The sequence below is a fragment of the Python bivittatus genome, unplaced genomic scaffold (assembly GCF_059951505.1).
Source record: "Python bivittatus isolate LINGU-HERP-01145 unplaced genomic scaffold, Pbiv_v1 ctg000140_np1212, whole genome shotgun sequence".
Classification (NCBI taxonomy): domain Eukaryota; kingdom Metazoa; phylum Chordata; class Lepidosauria; order Squamata; family Pythonidae; genus Python; species Python bivittatus.
Window position 1 is genome coordinate 444760 of NW_028277043.1, and position 19154 is coordinate 463913.

The following is a 19154-nucleotide window of genomic DNA, read 5'->3' on the forward strand; positions in this document are numbered from 1 at the left end:
GGGTGGGTAGAATCAATGACCCCATGAGCCAATTCCAATGGCGTGAGCCCCCATCAGGCCCCCAGGACATCTGGCATAGCCAAGATTCATCATCATCATCATCATCATCATCATCCTCCTCCTCCTCCTCCCAGCAGACAAAGGCCGAACCACAGTTATTATGGATTAATCACAATACCTGGAAAAAGTCAAAAAGTTATTACAGGACAAAGAAACTTACATCCCAGTTAACACCAACCCAGTACACAAACTAGACAACCTAATCAAGAGAACCCTTAACAACCTAACCAAGAAAGGCCAGATCACAAAGGAAGAACAGTGGCGGATGAAAAGCAATGGACCCATCTTCCCACACTTCTATGGACGACCAAAAATACACAAGCCTGACATACCGCTCTGACCAATTGTATCTTTACCAGGGACTCCAACATACAACATAGTGAAAGAACTGACAAAAAAGCTTGGACACCTCACAGAGAACAGTGAATATTCTATCACCTCCTCACTGTTTAAACATATGGTTTAAACCTACAGTGCCTCCAGAAAATAAAAGATGTACACATACAGTAGATGAATATGAAATTATGGTCTCATATGATGTCACAGCACTCTTTATGTCCATAAATCCAGAACTAGCAAAAGAGTCCATGTCAGCAGTACTACACAACACACCCGACTTAACCAAATACACCCAGATTGAAATACCCAGAATCATGGAGCTCATCAACCTCTGCCTCACTACCTATTTTCAGTTTGATGGACAAATATACCAACAAATCAGAGGCACACCCATGGGATCACCACTGTCAGGACTCATAGCAGAGATAGTAATGCAACACCTAGAAGCTACAGCACTTCCACACATACAACCTAAAGTATGGATCCGGTATGTAGATGACACCTTTGTTATAATAAAAAAGGAACAACTAAAGAAGACACATGAAACCATCAACTTCTTCAAAGGAATAAAATTCACAAGAGGGGAAGAAAACAACAGCACACTACCCTTCCTGGATATCCTCATCAGCAAAGGAAACAACAGTAAATTAGAAACCCAAGTTTATTGGAAGACAACCCACACTAATCAAGTACTCCATTACCAAAGTAACAACCCAACATACCACAAGAGGAGCTGTGTAAGAATGTTATTCAAGTGAGCACAAATGCATTGCAGCAATCTAGAACAGCAGAAAAAGGAAACAGACCACCTATTCAACATCTTCCATCAACATGGATATCCATGCAACTTTATCAAAAAGTGCCTGACCACCCAACCTATTATAAAACAACCAGCACAAGCTATGAAAAGGATCACACTTCCATACATCAGAAACATCTCAGAAATCACCAACAGACTATTACAACCACATGGCATCTCCATAGCACACAAACCAACTTTGTTGTTGTTGTTGTTTAGTCGTTAAGTCATGTCCGACTCTTCGTGACCCCATGAACCATATTGCGCCAGGCCTTCCTGTCCTTCACTGCCTCCCTGAGTTGGCTCAGTTTCATGCTCATTGCTTCAGTGATGCTATCTAACCATCTCATCCTCTGCCGTCCTCTTCTCCTTTTGCCTTCAATCTTTCCCAGCATCAGGGTCTTTTCCAAAGAGATCTCTCTTCGCATTAGGTGACCAAAGTATCTGAGCTTGAGCTTCATTATCGATCCTTCCAATGAGCAATCAGGGTTGATTTCCTTTAAGATTGACTGGTTTGACGTCCTAGCAGTCCAGGGGACTCAACCAAAAGACCCAGTAGCACAAGAAGAAAAAACAGGAGTCATCTACAACACACAGAGTAAGGACTGCAACAAACACTATGTAGGACAGACAGCAGAAGGCTATCGGAGCATATCCATGAACCCCAACTAGCAGTCAGAAGACATGATGAAAAGTCCTTAATCCACAACACATGGACAGACTTAAGCATAGTTTCAACTGGGAAACTCAGCATCTTAGACCAAGCTAAATCCAAAAATGTGAGGGAATTCCTGGAAGCTTGGTATTCAGACAAGGCAGTAATCAACAGACACATAGATATAAACAGCATCTACACACTATTCATCTGTGGATGTTTTTTTGTTTTGTTCTGTTGTGTTTCGTGCCCGTTCTTCTAAACCATACGTTTCTAGGCAGGAGATCCTTTCTCTCCATCCCCTTCACTTTATATAAACTTCTCTGGGAGACTTTAAGGCCAAAAATGGGATTTAAGGGCTTCTGATCCATAAACAAACAAAACCTCCTTAAATGGGAGGTCTTCATGTTGATCGGTGCTTTTTAGGAAGAGGACCACCTGCAGACCTTTCAAGGCAGGAGGTTATTAATTAGCAACAATCGTTCTATTTTAAAAAATATGTTAGAAATCATAGATATGACCATTCAGAAGTATCCGTGAGTCTAACCACAGGTAGGTATATTACAGTTTGAAATGTGGGTATCCATGGCTGTTATTAACGAGTAAGCTTTCTCCCATCCCTGTATATAGAAAGCTTCCAAGAGTCTCTGAGGTCATTATCCTATTTAGCCAAATATTTCCATTCAATAACAATTTGCTTGGTTTTAATTTCTAGCAAGCTGAAGTGGGAGAAATGCTTCTTATCCATGCAAAGGCTGAGAAAGCAAGAATGACTGTACCACTCAGAGGAGTTTGCACCTTGTTCCTCTGCACAAGTCACAGTGTTGTGACTGTGGAAAGATCTAGGTGAACGGCTCTTGGAGAGTTGGCCAGAAAGTCTTCAATCTGGAATTGGATCCATGTAGAAATACCCCAGTAAAGATTGGAAACGATCAATGGGGAAAAGTTTCAAACAACCTCTCTGTCTTTGAAAGGGTTAACAGTGTAAGACATGTGGAGAGAAGAGAAACCCCACTGGGGAGGGGGGATTTCAGAGCAGGAAAAGAATGCATAGAATATTATGGGGGAAATTGCTTTTCCACTGTTAGTATGCATCGCAGGCATGAGCTGTGCATTCTGCATCCTTCAGCATACACACAAACACACCAATCCTAAAATCCTTTGCTGCATGTTTGCAAACCATGTTGGAGGATTTTAGTTTGGAAGATTCCTGGGAAATTGCAAAACATACTTTCAAATGTTCAGGGACTACAATCTCCAGAGTGGCCATGCTAGCTGAGAATGTTGGGTTGTTAGTCCCAACACATCACCCATTGCTTTTGAAAACCCTAAAATGTGTATGCATACAATGGAGTAAGTAATGCTGATAGGCAGATGTTAATGGAATAAATATAATTAGCAGGAAGCTCAAATGTCACACAAGAAGAGGAGGAGCAGACACTTACTTGTAATAACAGATATCATAGCCCACCCGAATCCAGTGAGGTCTGCCCTGGAGAGCTTCCTTCACTGAATATATGACTGGTTGCATACCTACACAAAAAAAGGAGTTTGGGGTTGGGGGGACATATGATATGATTTCCACTGCAGTGGGATGGGAACAGCTGTTTTACTTATGGCACTTTTAGGGGTGAAGACAGAAATAATATTTTTTATACAACAAGAACTTTCTGATGCACCTCTACTGCTGACAATCTGAAGATATCCATTTGTTCTGCAAGTTCAAAGCAAAACCTGATTGTGTCAAACCTAGATTGGTGGACCTCTTCTGATGTCATCAATTTTTTTTCCAGCCAGGCCTCCAAATAGTTTTGCATTTGAGGGAAATGAAAAACGGCTATATAATATATTTTGATGGTTGATCTGATATTTGATTTGTTCTATGCATCAGTTATTCAACCTGTTCAGTTGGAATTGCCCCACACTCAGGAGATGTGTGAGGTTACAAGTCCTCCTTTCATATTATTTCTGTTTTCAACTTTCCCTACGCCCAAGCCATGGTCATTTCTCTGCTTGATATACATCAAAGTACACATTACTGGAACTCTGTGTTGAAGTCCCAAATTGCTTTGATTTTATAAAAATGCCATCCCCAGTTCTGACCTCTTTCTATTAACAAGGAAAGTCTCATGAGAGGATAACTGCCTTGCACAAATCTTCCAATCATACAGAAGACAGTAAGCACATTTGACTGAGTAAAACTGCAAGCTCTTTTCAGATTTCAGAAGTCAGTTATATGATCATTGCACACATTTCTGCATCTCTCCCATCCTTCCAATTTTGTAATTTTGTACATGGGACTTCCCATCCTTTAGGATCTGGGGGCAGAAAGGGCAACATTAATTCTCACAGAGAATTCTTACTGCTCTCACCAAATTACAAGATCCAGGAATCCACAATGAAAATTGGATGGGTTTGACAACAAGCTCAGTTTGTAATTTAGGCAGGTTATGTTACTAAAGTAAGTACAAAGAATTCCGTTGCAATAAAGTTGGTATTATATGGTCTCAGAGTTCCATTGCAATTGATGGCATTGTCTTTCAGGAGCCTCATTCCAAGCAGCTGGGACCAAGTTTCCAACTGACAAAACAGCCTTACTGTACTGACAAGTATGGGGTAGTTTTCTTTTTTCTTTTTTTATAAGCCAGGAAGAGGAAGAGAAAAATGAAGCAGCTGGACATACAGGAACAAGAAAATAATTTGTGTTTCTTTCCAGAACCTGTCTCCTGCACTACAGAAGAAACCCCCAAATAAATTATTTTTCAGCATCTGACGTTGCATATATTCCTTCCATTCCTTTGTTGTGCACCTTGGTTAAAATGGTAGATTTTGTTCATGTTGCATTTTAATGCAGCAGGTAAACAACAAGTGACCCAACAGGGCTCTAATCTCAAAGTGCTTACAGTATGGAGGGAAGGAGGGAAGGAAACTTATTTTTACTTTCCTGTAACTATCATGATTTACAGGTAGTTCTCATAATATCGCCCTACAGTAGGTAGACAAACTGCACGTTTCCTCAAACGTCTTCTAAATTACCATCCTGAAATAAGTATGGCCCTCTGCTCCTAACCTCTTTCTCATCATTTCCTATGACCCACCCACATCCTCCCTGCTCATGTGCTTCTTAAAAAGGAAGAACAAAAGCAGGAGGAAAATGAGGGGAAGAGGAGGATCCCATGGCCTCAACTTCCATTTCTTGATCATTCAGCTCCCAGTATACTTAAATGGAGCATTTGGAAGTGTTCATTCTGAAAATCAGGGATCTAGAACTGGAGGTCCCAGGACCACCTGTGACTCCAAGGGTCCCTCTAAAAATTGGTACTCAGGGAGCATTTAATTCTAGTTAATTTAATTTCAATTAAATTGTATTTAAATTCATCCACATGAAGGTTTTTTCACCTCCTTTCCAGTGTAGCCAAGGACATCCCATGACCTGAAAAAAGTTGTGAATTCCTGGTTTAAATGAACTAATCTTCTAGACAGCACCATCCTCTTAGTCAAACCCAAAAGAAGGTCAGGCTGCACTTCTATACCTCCCTTTCTATGCCTACCCCCTATTTGGGATAGGACATGCATCTTCTGACTTCTTTTGCCTTCAAGTCAGTCTTGAGTTCTATTATATCCATGGTCAAGTCACTGCAGTTTTCTTGGCAACATTTTCAGAAATAGTTTGCCCTTGCCTTCTTCTTCCTAGGGCTGGGAGAAAGGGATTGGCCCAAGGTCACCCAGCTGGCTTCATGCCTAAAGTGGAACTAGAACTCACAGCCTCCCAAGTGCCTTTAACCACTTCATCAAACTGGCTCTCTTTTGCTTCTCTTACTTTACATATATTGGAATTCTGTGGAGCCACACACCAATATGGAAACATCTCAGTACACAGTAAGAAAGGTGAAATACAAGAGCTCTGGAAGACTCAGGTTTTAGGGGCTCATTCACTTGACTTTCCCAAGAAAGGGCCTAACCATGGACAGTGGGCCCAACCCCTTCCCTGTGAGCGAAGTATGAGGATTCTTACCAAAACAAAACTGGCTGTTTGGCTTGTCACAGTTGATGATGTTGAAGCGGTATGGGATGGCAGACTTCATGGCACTGACCTCAAAATAGAACCACTGATGGTATTGGGGGTTGTTGATGTCAGAGTTGAGGATCAAATCATATTCGTACCTGGATTGCAAGGCACAACAACAGAGGTTAAACATCCATAAGATACAAAACAGGTTCATCTGAGAGCACTAATTGGCAGAATCCATGGAGTGTTAATGGATAACGCATATTAGTGTCATGACACAAAGCTAGCCAAGGAGAACAGGTAACGTAAAAGCCTAATCAATTGGCATGTACTGAAATAGGCCATTGGACCAGGGACGAGAGGAGGAAGAAAACGTTAGGCAGGAGCCTGATGTATTACAGGACTGTGTGGTCTGTTTATATAAGCTGACTGTCCAGCACTAGATGTAAGATATATGGTAGCCTTGGCTCACTGGTTGGATCCCCAAACCACTGCATTTTCACAAAGGGCTGGGCAAACACCTGAAGCTGCCAATCATGTGTCTCTCTTCTGAACCAGTATTTGAACTTGCAAGTGAAAACAATCAATTCTGGGAGTTCTCCTAGACTCACAGCTCCTGCTCAAGGAGCAGGTGGCAGTCATGGCTAGGAGGGCCTTTGCTCAACAGTTGTGCCTGTTCCTAGATTGAGGGGCTCTACTCATGGTCACACATGCCCTAGTCACCTCCCAGCTGGATCACTGTAATGCGTTCTATATGGGGTTGCCCTTGAAGAGTATCCGGAGATCCAGGGAGGTAAAAACTCTTGCTCATGTCCTCTTACAGATATTTGATCTGATTTGAAGGAAGAGTATCCAGAAGCTTCAGCCAGTGCGGAATGAAGTAGTGTGGGCAGTTATGTATGTTTCTAGAAGAACACACATTACACCTCTGCTCCACAAGCTGCATTGGTTACCAATCTGCTTCCTAGTCCAATTCAAGGTGCTGGTTTTGACCATAAAGCCCTACATGGCACGGGACCAGGCTATTTGAGGGATCACCGCTCCCTGATTACATTTGCCTGTTTCAGCAGAGAGGGCATGCTGCAGGTCCCATAGATTAGGGAGTTGGCAGGTCATAGGTGGTGGGCCTTTTCTTCTGTGGCCCTGCATTATGGAACATTCTTCCCCCCAAAGTGAGGCTGGCTTCATTCCTTTTAACTTTCTGGAAGTCCCTCAAGCCCTGGTTGTATCATCAGGCCTGAGGACTCTAGGGGACTGGTGAAATATTGAGATGGCTCCAGTGTAATTAACACCTTGTTGTTGTTGTTCAGTCGTTAAGTCGTGTCCAACTCTTCATGACCCCATGAACCCTATCGCGCCAGGCCTTCCTGTCCTTCACTACCTCCCTGAGTTGGCTCAGTTTCATGCTCATTGCTTCAGTGATGCTATCTAACCATCTCATCCTCTGCCGTCCTCTTCTCCTTTTGCCTTCAATCTTTCCCAGCATCAGGGTCTTTTCCAAAGAGTCCTCTCTTCACATTAGGTGACCAAAGTATCTGAGCTTGAGCTTCGTTATCAATCCTTCCAATGAGCAATCAGGGTTGATTTCCTTTAAGATTGACTGGTTTGACCTCCTAGCAGCACCACAGTTCAAAGGCATCAATTCTTCGGTGCTCAGCCTTCCTTATGGTCCAGCTCTCACAGCCATACATTACTACTGGGAAAACCATAGCTTTGACTATGCAGATCTTTGTCGGCAAGGTGATATCTCTGCTTTTTAATATGCTATCTAGGTTTGCCATAGCCTTCCTCCCAAGGAGCAAGCATCTTTTAATTTCATGGCTGCAGTCTCTGTCTGTGATGATCTTGGAGCCCAAATAAATGAAGTCTGTTACTGCTTCCATTTCTACCCCTTCTATTTGCCAGGAAATTAACACCTGCTCTTCATCTAATATTTTTTATTGTTTAGTTTTGTACCTTTCGTAATTTTAAACTTTTTAGTAACAACCACAACAATGTAATCGTTTGTATATTGTTTTTAGCTTTGTTGTACACCACCCAGTCACTTGCTTGTGATTTGGGTGGCCATATAAATATGAAAAATAAATTCAGTAATTTAATAACTTAGTCATTTCTTTCTTGTGTCATTTCTGTCTTCTGAAAACAACTTTTCTTAAGAACTGTGTGCCATGAAAGTATTGCTCTACTAATATGATGGATTTTCAAAAAGTTAAACATGGTTTATATTTTCCCCTCCTAGGTAACATTGGCAAATCATAGGCAACTGTTTCTCTTCCATCATGGTCTCCAAGCCTCATTTTTCCCAAAATGGCCTTGAACTCCTCACAGACACTGCTATTTATTTATTTGTGTATTTATTTATAATTTTATAATTTATAAACATAATATGTATATTATATTATTATATATATTATATATACATCAAAAATTATAAATATTATAAATTTATAACTTATAAATAATACTATTTGCAATACTTACTCCCTCACTTGGATGGCTTTGCGGAGATTCCCGGATTCAAATCTGGAAAAGAACTTTAAGCAGTTTGGTTCATCTGAATGTAAAGAACTGAAATAAAAGGCAACAAGATTAGCGCAAAGCTGACTGAAAAACAGCTATGCCAGTTACCCACTGAAGAAATTAACAGAAAGCCATGGAAATCACAGAGACACAGGTAGTTCACAACGATTAGGATTCCCCATAGGTTTCTATGTGTATTTACATCCCCCCATTTTACTGGGAGAACAAAGTGGCTTATACAGGGATCACAGTGCAGTTTAGCTCTACATCCAAACTCCTGTGAGGAACTTTAGGCTGATAGAAAATTACTCCCCAAGCTATCAGCAAACTTTTCATACAAATTGGTATTTGAACCTGGGTTCCTCCAGCTCAGATCCAACAATGGTATCACTACTTTATTTGTCTTTCTCCTGTCTCCAGCAGGGGACTTTCCAGGTCAGATTTTATGGATGTATAGAGGGGGAAGAAGGCTGTCAAGAGTCCATTACTCATCAACTCTCATTAACAATGTTCTAAACTGGGGGAAAAAAAAACACTTACCCAGAACTGTCTAAATCAAAGACAACTCGCTTGATCATATCAGCTGGTTGGACCACACGGCGGATGTCTTCAAATATTTTGGCCCTGTGGTAAGGAAAAAAGAGTTGATCTACTGGTGAAAAGATACCCAGAAGAAAACCTCTATGTTGGGATTCCTCCTTTTAGAACATCTCATCTCTTTCTTTCACTCATGGTCCTGTAAAACATGGGGGAACCATGTTGCAGCATGAAGTGGTCCTATCCAGACAGTCATGTCCTATGCCAGAAAACTTCAATCCATCTCCCAACTGTAGATTTGTTCCCCCCACCACAAACAGCCTATTTATTGGGCTGGGGGAAGATGTCTTCCCTAAAGGTATCAGAGTGATATCTGCTTTTCTTATTGGCACACATCACCTTAATACATATACAGTTAGTGAGCATGATGATCAATATGTCCCCCTTTGACACTTTGCTATCTTCCTATCCCTATATCTTTACAGCAGGGTTAGATGTGAAGGGAGAGAAACTTACTTTTGGATACCACATCTTCTTTGTTGTAAAGGCTGGCTGTAAGGAGGGGGTTGATGCCCCCAGAGATCTGGGAATGCCAGTACTCTGTAGTCTGGAATGGATCGGGTGCAACTAGCCCTTGCCATAAAGAAACAGGGATTGTGGAAAGGGATATTCCCAGGATGCCTCTCCAAGACCTGTGTGACCACTTCAGAAGCTTCCACTCTTTCCTGGCAGCCAGGCCCACAGGAATTCATATGTTGGAACTGGGATGTCTGCCTGTTCTGTAATCCATCTTGAGCTGTATGACCCTTACTAGAGATGATGCCTTCTCTGAAAGAAGTCATCAAAGGCTCCAATTCACCAAGAATTCTTTTTCCAAGTTCTTGAGGTTTCTCTTTTCTTTCCTCTCTGTGTACTGTCTTTTCTGAAGCCTTTTGGGTTTGTTCTTCTTCTTCTATACTTTGGTCCCCTTCTCTACATTTGAGCTCGTGCTTCAGAGAAGTAGCGCATGGAATGACATGGAGGCAGGAACATGTCAGGGTCCCAGAGATATCCTCAGAACTCAGCTCATCTTCAGATTCCAATTCCTTCTCCTTCACAATAGGAGAAAAAGAATAAACCAGTATGGATCATTGCATACAGCAGCTTTCTGAATAGATTGGAAAGTCAAAACCCCAGAAGGATCTCACCTGAAAGTTATACTGAACTTCAGGACACATGATCATATATTGTTTCAGTTCCGATTCTGGTCGGTCAAGCTCTGGTCTAGATAGGAGCTTGTCAATATCCTTCTCTAGATCATCATCCTTTCAAGATAAGAGCCAGTATGAAAAGTATGAAAGGAACCCTCTCTTTGGATTCATCTTCACCCATAGACTTGCCTCAAGTCTACTCCCATTATATTCCATATTCTACCACCACAACCATAACCAGTACAACATGGTAAGGAACACAACAGGATGTTTCTAAATGACAGGTCCCAACATCCTTGACTATGGGACATGCTTCCTGAGATTCCTAGCTGTATTTCCCAACATCTGGAGGGCCATGATTCTTGAACTGCATTTAAATCAACTCTTGGTGGGATGAAGGGAGGAAAAAAGGAACGCATAAACATTTCACCATGTATTTCAACTCATGCCTGGTCATTTTTGACAGTAGCGGGCATCATATATATCCACAGTTATGAAGAATAAGAAGGTAACTACAAAACAGGTGCCTACTGTTTTGGAATTTAATCTTGCATATGTCCAAAAGCCAAACTTCAGGACCTTTAGCTCAACATTATTTATAGCACCAATCTAGATATTTCTATAGTTAAATAAGACTTTTTCCACAAATAGCAAGATGATGGCCTTATCTATTTCAATGCATATCCCATTTTTATTCCACCATGGATTTCAATATATGCTTGGACCCTGGTTTTCTCCTCCCTTCCAGACAAGAGCCAGACCTAAGACCAACTTATCTGAAATGTAACAGTTATTATAATGTTCCTTCAGATTTTGGCCTGATCTGAATCTTGCTTCAGCAAGGCAGCTCTATGGCTGATTGGGGCTTTGAATATCTTTGCAGACATACAGAGAGGACAAAGAATCCCTGCTGATCTCCCCTCTGGCTTCTCATCTATTAAAAGTAGAAGGAATTAAGGCCTGGCTACCAAACACATGGCAGGTTGCTACAAAACAGGGTCACTTACCTCCTCCTTATTCTCCACATTGTCATTATCAAAGTCTTTCTCAATCTCCTCCTCAGCATCTTCATCACCATAATCTGCAAAGAAAAGACAACTAAGCCAAAAGTTGACAATCAAACTGTCCAAAGAAGTTTCCCACATGGGTCACTTAGACATTTATAGGCTCCTCAACACTAAAATAAGACTCATTGAAAAAAGAAACAATAAACCATGAATATCTATCTATACATTTGCAAAACAGAAAAAAACTTATACACAAAATAATAAATGTTAACCCAAATCACCAACATACCCTTGGGGGCGTGGGAGCTATTGGCATACATCTTAAATAGAATTGCTTTCTGATCAACTATTTTTTAAATCTTTCCATAATTGCAGGAAGTTATTACTGATCCTGCATGTTTTTGTCTTGGCTTATGGTTTGGAGCTTCCACCATCCTGCCAAACTATAACAAGAAATGTTTGGCACATCAACTGCCACCATGCTGTATGAGTTTCTTAAATCTTGGAGTTATCCTCATCTCTCCACCCAAAAAAACACCAAAAAAAAAAACCAAAACAGCCATACTGGTCACAAGGAGGAACCTTCTCTCAAGACAATACTATCATCAGAGTAATGAAAGGCTTACAAAATAACATGCAAGTTTTCATAGTTCCAAAAATGATTTAACTGCTCCATTCTATCTTCCTTTCTTGTCTTGATTTTTAATTTTCCCGGCACCCTTGCCCATCAACACTTCTTCTTCAGCAAGCATACTGAGTTTTTACAATCTTTATTGGCTTTGTTTGGGGGGTAGAGGTCTTCCTCCTATGGAGGATATTTTTCCCCTGAGGATATTTTTACTTCTGCAAACCTCTGAGTTGCCCCAAGTGTGCTGCTATTGGCTGGTGTGGGTCTTCCAGGCTGTGTGGCCGTGTTCTGGAAGTTTTGTTTCCTAACGTTTCGCCAGCACCTGTGACCGGCATCTTCAGAGTACAGGAGCAGAGACAAGAGCAGTTCTCTCTGTGCCCAGGATGATGTGACCCTGTTGTGGGTATTTATAGAGTGACACCAAAACAAGCAGCCACTTGTTAACCCAAACCCCCTCCCCACACACCCCCAACCCCCCCCCCCCAAGATCTCTATAAATACCAACAGGGTCACATCATCCTGGGCACAGAGAGAACTGCTCCTGTCTGTGCTCCTGACCTCCGAAGATGCCGGTCACAGATGCTGGTGAAACGTTAGGAAACAAAACTTCCAGAACATGGCCATACAGCCCGGAAGACCCACACCAGCCATTGTATTCTGGCCATGAAAGCCTTCGACAATACATTGTGCTGCTATTCTTTCATGGCACAAGGGAGAACGTTGTGCACTACATAAAGATCAACCCTTGCAGCCTGAACATAGGAGACAAGGAGAATCATATCCTTTTCCTTTTCTACTTGGGGTATTGTAACAATTTACCTTCAGGCCTGGGAAGTGAAGATTCCGTTCTCCCAGGAATGGGAAAGGAATAGGAACTGATAATTGCAGCTGAAGGAAGGGGCATCTTTGGATAGGTTTTCCTTAGGATCTGAGCCACTGTATTGACAATAGGGTCCAGATGCTTGCTAAACAGGCTGCCCTAAACAACAGCAAAAATGAACATTCAGATTATCACTTTCCCACTGCAATGTTCCCAAACTGATTATCCTCGTAACTCATTCCTAGCAATTATAATCTTTAGCCAACTTAATTAAGGACTGCCAAAAAGCACACTATTTGTGGGAAATAAGACTACTGTACAAGGTCTGGGTTGCTGTGATGGAGTGGAATTATGAAGGCCAGGCTCGGGGAGATAAACATTTTCTTAGCTCGCCAAAACAGCGTGGGAAGAACAAGAGGATGAGACTGGCACCTCCCTGAGGAATTCACATTGTTGTGGCTGGAGGACTTTGGGAACTGGGGTTTTAGTCTGGGAAGATTCTTGCTAGAGGTTGTAGCTAATAAACATACCTGGACTGAATTTACATGGTCTCTTGGAGTTCTTTGGGCTAGGCCTTGACATCAATGTGTATGCATAATATAGAGGTGAAAGGACAGCTTTTGAGTAGAAGCCACAAGATAGATAGATAGATAGATAGATAGATAGATAGATAGATAGATAGATAGATAGATAGATAGATAGATAGATAGAAACAATAAACCCGCAACATCACTCTGGATCAGATCATAACAAGGTTCTTTCTGGTGTGTTTGCTGAAGGGTGTATAAACTTTTGCAGGTTGGTTTTCTGCTGCAGCACTTTAGTTGCTCTTGGGGAAAAAAAACTAAGCAAGGTCAAACTTGGTATCTTCTGAGATGGAAAACTGCCTGGAAATACCAGGTCCATAGGCTGAACTGGGAAGTAAAAAAAATAAATAAATGAATTCTGAAAGCAGCAATCGTAAACCACTTCTATACTGCTGCCAAGAAAACTATGTGAACATGCTCTTGAAGTCCCCAGAAATCAATCTCGATGCAAGGGAGCCATTCTGTTAAATTAATTACAGTAAATATGATTATTTCCCATGTGTTTAATATCTATTTTCTTCTATCACATGAACAATTAAGTTTGGTGACCATTTTTAGAGGGGGTCTGAAGGCCGTACATGTGGCTTTCAGGAGCACAAGCAGCCAAAATTGTGCTACAGGTTTATTTGTTGATAAATAGATGTTTAGTGCTACTAAACATAATGTATTCACTGTACAGTGTGTATTTATTCCAGATGGAATTGACAGTTTCTTGTTCAAAACAAATGGGATGAAAATCCAATCACATTCTTATGTAAATGGTCATCACTCAGCTTAGCAAGAAAGATATGTGATACCTGGGCTGTTCTGTTTCTCCCTCTCTGGAGACCACCGTGTGTGAGCTAGCAGCAAAATGTCCAGTGCTACAAAACGCTACACTTTTAAAATGGTAAAAAAAAAATAAAAAGGGTCTGGTGATCGAGGTCATTTGGCTCTTGGGATAAAGCTTTTTAATTTGTTGGAAGTGCTGAGGTAAGTGCTTAGCTTAAAATCACATCATAACTATCATTTCAGGGTCCCCTTCATGCAGATTTCTTTGCCAGCTTTAGAGTTCTGAATTAATTCAGCTTGTTTGTGAAATGAAACCAATATAATAAAGATGCAATTTGCGAGTGTGACCAGCTAAGGTTGTGCCTATTGCTTCATTCCTCAATCCAAACTAGTCCGAGATGCAAAATCTGTAACAGGATTAAATATTTTAAGATTAACAAAAAGTTATGGGGTCAAATACATATATGCCAACCTCCCTCCATCCCATTTTAAAGGGAGACAGGGAGAATTTTGTTTGCTTTGCATTTTCAAGCAAATAAATTTCACTCCTATCTCTTGGACCATTATATGTTTCGGAACAGTTAAATTTTTCACTTCTCCGAATTTGGTGATGTAGTGTGGGCATCTATTAAGGTAAGCCGCACAGGAAAATACATGTGTTTGAGGACACTGCATACAAAATGAACGTGCAAGAAAAAATTCAATTCCAAAATAAATGTGAAATTTCAACTTCGGGGGGGGGGGGAAGCTTACAGATGCAGAACTGAGATAGAAAAGACTGACTGAATTATTTATCCATAATTCTAACAGGAAATGTTACATCATTTGGGGGATTTTCTTTTAATTTGTACATTAAAACTGGATTAGTTAATAAACAAAATAAGACTCAGCCTGCAATATATTGTTGACTATCAACTAATTTCTCTATTCAAGTTAGACTTTATGTTAATTTATAGCCAGACTTTATAGTTAATTTCCAAAAGACAAGGAATTGGGAACAAACTAGAGTGTTCATACTTTACGGAGGACAGATCTCTATTTGAAGGACTCTTGAACTTTCTGCTTGAGGTTGATTTCTAAAAACGACCTAATCCAAATCTACATTAAAGGTAAAAAACTGAAAGATCAGGGATCATGAATATAACCATCAATATTTCATCCCTGTCTATAAGCTTCTTTTGATCACAGTCTTTCCAAGTTTGGTATTTCTATTTAAATTATAATAAAGATGCCAAATCATTATACAATAATTACACTAAAATACAGAAATCTACATTTTCTGCAGGGTGTGTATGTTTTTAAGTGATGCATTTTGTCTTTGGGACAATTTGTAAATGGCCACTGTGGACCGTGTACAAAAAATATAAAACTAATGGAGTGCCTTGGCAACCACAAAGTCCTAACTCACTAAAGCCATATTGCGTGTTTTAGAATGTTGATTGAATACAGACTATAGGTCAGTTTATCATTAAGGCAGAGAACTTTAACCATAGCCTGTAAGTCACATGTTTTAATTTCAGTTACATTACCTAAATGTGGTCCATCTTGCAAACTGAACCTAATTCTTGTTTCCACTAGCTGTTATTGATCTGTCAAGGACAACCTCTTGAAGCAACCATTAACCCAAGCTATTCAAACAAGATTCTCTACTGCTCCAGTGCCTTCACCATCTATGAGCAAATGGGGAAGAGGATTAATTGAGGTCATGAAGGGGAAAAAGGACAATCTAGCTATTCCCCATAGTGTATGGCTCCAACCTAACAGAAAAAAAAATGGTGTCCCAATGTCAGATGAAAAGAAACCCAGGACATGCAGGAGACAAACCACCCCAAAGGCAATAGGGATATCTGGCTTCAGTGGTAGAAGAAGTGGATCTACTGGTGGGGTGATTAACAATTGGCAGGAGAGACCTCAACTATCTCTAATGCTGAGCTAAGTTCAGGATGTTATACAAACTTGGTCACTGAAAGTTTGCTTACCTGAGTTGTTCTGAAGAGGGTCTCCATGCCATGAATAAGAAGGAAACTCTCTCTCCCAGAGCGGACATTGGTGATGTGCTTGAGACAAAGCAAAAGACCCCTCCGGATTAGAATGTAGTTATTGGAGGTGTCTCGATGATGCCAATCCTGATACAGCCGGAGCAGTTGACAAACATAACCTCTGTGTACGGCTCGGCGACTATTAGATTCTGAAAGCAAAGTGCAGGGTGATTGAACAGCTACCGGAAACACGTGCAGATGGGCACATTTCTATTATCAGACATTGTAATGAGTGGGAAAATTCTACTTCAAAAGGTTCAGGTTAATGGAAAGGTAGCTGAGTTGTCCACCCAGGTGATGGGCAGAAACAACAGAAACTTGGGAAAATCAAATGCCAAGAAGCCAATCAGGAGGTTGGGTTTCCCTTCCCAGGTGAACTCTTAAAAAAGGAGAGAGTGGCTTCCATATTGCATCTTTGACTTTAATTTGGGGCATTGTGTTTTCTCTTCCAAAGCTGGCTGAATTTGGATGGCAAGTTAGGATCTGTGACACTATTTGCAGAATAGATCCTGTTGTATTTGATGGACTAGAATCAGAATTGTGCAAACTTGTTGTGCTACGTGTGTTGGTCTGAATAAAGATTTAAAATTCAATCAATGAGGGTGCTCATTCTTGGAAATGGATGTGTTTCTCACGAGCTTCCCTGACAAATCAAGCTACTGAAGGAACAGTGTAGCCGCTGACCTCCTCCCTGGAAACTAAGTGGCAGAGAAGATTTCTAGACTAAAGTAGCTAGTTAATACTCACCAGGATTGTGGAAAAATGCATTAAGATTGTGGGATGAAAGTGTGAAGACCTCTTACAGGATTCAGTGAATGCCCAAGCCTGCCCACTCTGTGCAGGCACCCATTACAGATGTTAACATCTATCTAGTTCAATTTGACATACATGCACCATTTTAGAACCCCAGCAAAATTCTATTTGGTATCTCTCTTTTCCACAGGAAACTGTTAATTGTGGCCACTATTGCTCCCTCACTCAGAAAGCTTCACTATGCATAAAATGTAAAGATGCCTTAAGCCAGGGTCAAGTCCATCTCCGTGCAGTTTTTTTTTTTTTGGCAGCAGTACAGATGTTCTTACCATTGCCTTCTTCCAAGATGGTTTTTCAAATTCCCAGTCTTGTCCATAACTCTAGAACTCTCTAGCAGTTTGTCCAAATGGACCATGCTTAGCTCCTGAGCACAGATAGGTTCAACCAGAAGCTGCCCACAGCTGTACTTGGGCTTTTAAGTTTGTTCCCATTCATCATGGGAGTTCAGCATTCATTAATACCATACTAAATAGCCAGTCAAGTGGTCACCTTTAGAAGAGAGGAGATGGAAGTGGCTCATGCCATTCCAAACATGGACAAAAGATTTTTTTTAAAGCAATAACCCAACACAATCTCTTTGTCCCCAAAGGGTTAGGGGACAAATCTTTCCTTAATCTTTCATGAGTACTCCATAGAGGCAAAACATTGGAAAAGTTGCACACAAATTATCATGTTTATGGATATTTTCATCACCTATAGAAAAATGCACAATCTGAGGTTCCTGAAAAATTTAAATTGAGTGCATATTTAGATTTGGTTCTAACTCCACCCATTTCTGCATCCTGAACTCACTCATTCTTAAGAGCATGGCACCCAGCATGTCAAGTGCAATCCCCAGACAGAAGGATGTTATAGTACTGTATACCCCCACCCTTCTCCCCTTTTGCCAAAAGTCCAGAAAATCCTGGTCAATGGCAGTGACACCATGTCAGCAGAACTCAGAGACAAAGAAGAACCTGTTTGCTTTGCAAATATTTAGAAAGGGATTCCAACTTGCATTTGCAAGCCACTGTTTTAAAGAGCCATGACATCTTGCATCTTGACATAACACATTGTTATTGTGAGTTGCCCAGAGTTGTGTTTTAAGATGGGTGGCTGTACAAATCTTATAAAGGAAGGAAGGAAGGAAGGAAGGAAGGAAGGAAGGAAGGAAGGAAGGAAGGAAGGAAGGAAGGAAGGAAGGAAGGAAGGAAGGAAGGAAGGAAGGAAGGAAGGAATTTCTTGTGAGAGTCAGCAAGACTACAGTGCTGCTGTTTTTGGTCAAATACAGTTATGATATGATAATGATAGAAGAAATGGCAAAAATATCCTAGACTTAGCAAGGCAATACTGAAAGCAGTTGGGCTGGAGTACACAGTACTTTTGACAAAAGCAAGGTGGATTTGGCTAAACCCATCTTAATAGAATTGCATGCTGAAATTCTGCGCTTCATAAAGTTCAACCGCTGTCTTAATTGACAGCATATCAGATAGGCCTGCATCCTCCAATGAAACAAAGACAGTCTGCATTGCAGAAACATCCCGACCTCATAAGGGTCTTTTTTTGGTTGCTGTTGTTGTTGTTAAAGGTCAAACTCATCAAAAGCTGTCAGAAGCTCAGTAATCAAAGAGACTAGTGAGCAAACACATTCAAATAGCAATCATGAACAGCCATTTAGACTGCCTGGTTGGTGCTATATGTGTTCTCTACTCTTCTAGACTCAGATTGACCCAGAGATACTAGCAAAGCCCTTGCATCATTGAAGGGACAAGTTTAAGGCAAGCTCCGTTTGTCAAACCTAAGCCTGCTTCAAAGATAGCCACCAATACTTATGATATAATTATCTGCCAAGATTAGTGGTCTTCATAACCATCTCCCCAAAGCTACAGAAACATCCTTTTAAAAAAGAACCATTGGCCATCAAAAGGAAGGAAGGAAGGAAGGAAGGAAGGAAGGAAGGAAGGAAGGAAGGAAGGAAGGAAGGAAGGAAGGAAGGAAGGAAGGAAGGAAGGAGAGAGAGAGAGAGAGAGAGAAAGAAAGAAAGAAAGAAAGAAAGAAAGAAAGAAAGAAAGAAAGAAAGAAAGAAAGAAAGAAAGAAAGGAGGAATAATTTATCTTCACCATCCTTTTAAAAGGATCCTAGAACCCTCCTTTTTCACTCATTCAAGAGACTGGTTTTTGGTCTTTAAACTTTTGTTATCTGTCTTTTTCTGATTTTCAATCATGTTGTACAGCTGCTATCATTCCACTGCTATCATTCTGGTATTGTTGTAAGGTGTTTTTGGAACATGCCATAGGGAAAGGTGCACAAAAATGCTTTTAAATAATGAGTCCATTTCTTAGTGAAAGATAAGAACTGATCCATAAAGAAAAAGTTTGTAAAACATTCAATATTGCTCTTA

At 40.7% G+C, this 19154-nt stretch overlaps 1 protein-coding gene across 15 annotated transcripts in view; it reads right to left on the minus strand.

The window, feature by feature from the left end:
- The window catches only part of AGBL1 (AGBL carboxypeptidase 1), a 484353-nt gene that overhangs the window by 405027 nt on the left and 60172 nt on the right, over positions 1-19154 (minus strand). For 14 of the 15 annotated variants that reach the window (XR_015795343.1, XR_015795337.1, XR_015795339.1 and 11 more), the window contains 9 exons: positions 15902-16110; positions 12564-12723; positions 11117-11190; positions 10107-10223; positions 9436-10010; positions 8923-9006; positions 8344-8430; positions 5869-6017; positions 3299-3386 (listed from right to left, as the gene is read on the minus strand). Coding sequence is in view for 6 of the 15 variants with exons in the window: in XM_088136392.1 (XP_087992518.1) it covers positions 3299-3386; positions 5869-6017; positions 8344-8430; positions 8923-9006; positions 9436-10010; positions 10107-10223; positions 11117-11190; positions 12564-12723; positions 15902-16110 (1543 nt within the window). In the remaining 9 variants the exon portion in view is untranslated. The remainder of the gene's footprint in view (positions 1-3298; positions 3387-5868; positions 6018-8343; positions 8431-8922; positions 9007-9435; positions 10011-10106; positions 10224-11116; positions 11191-12563; positions 12724-15901; positions 16111-19154) is intronic. The other variant, XM_088136390.1, reaches the window with a different exon arrangement.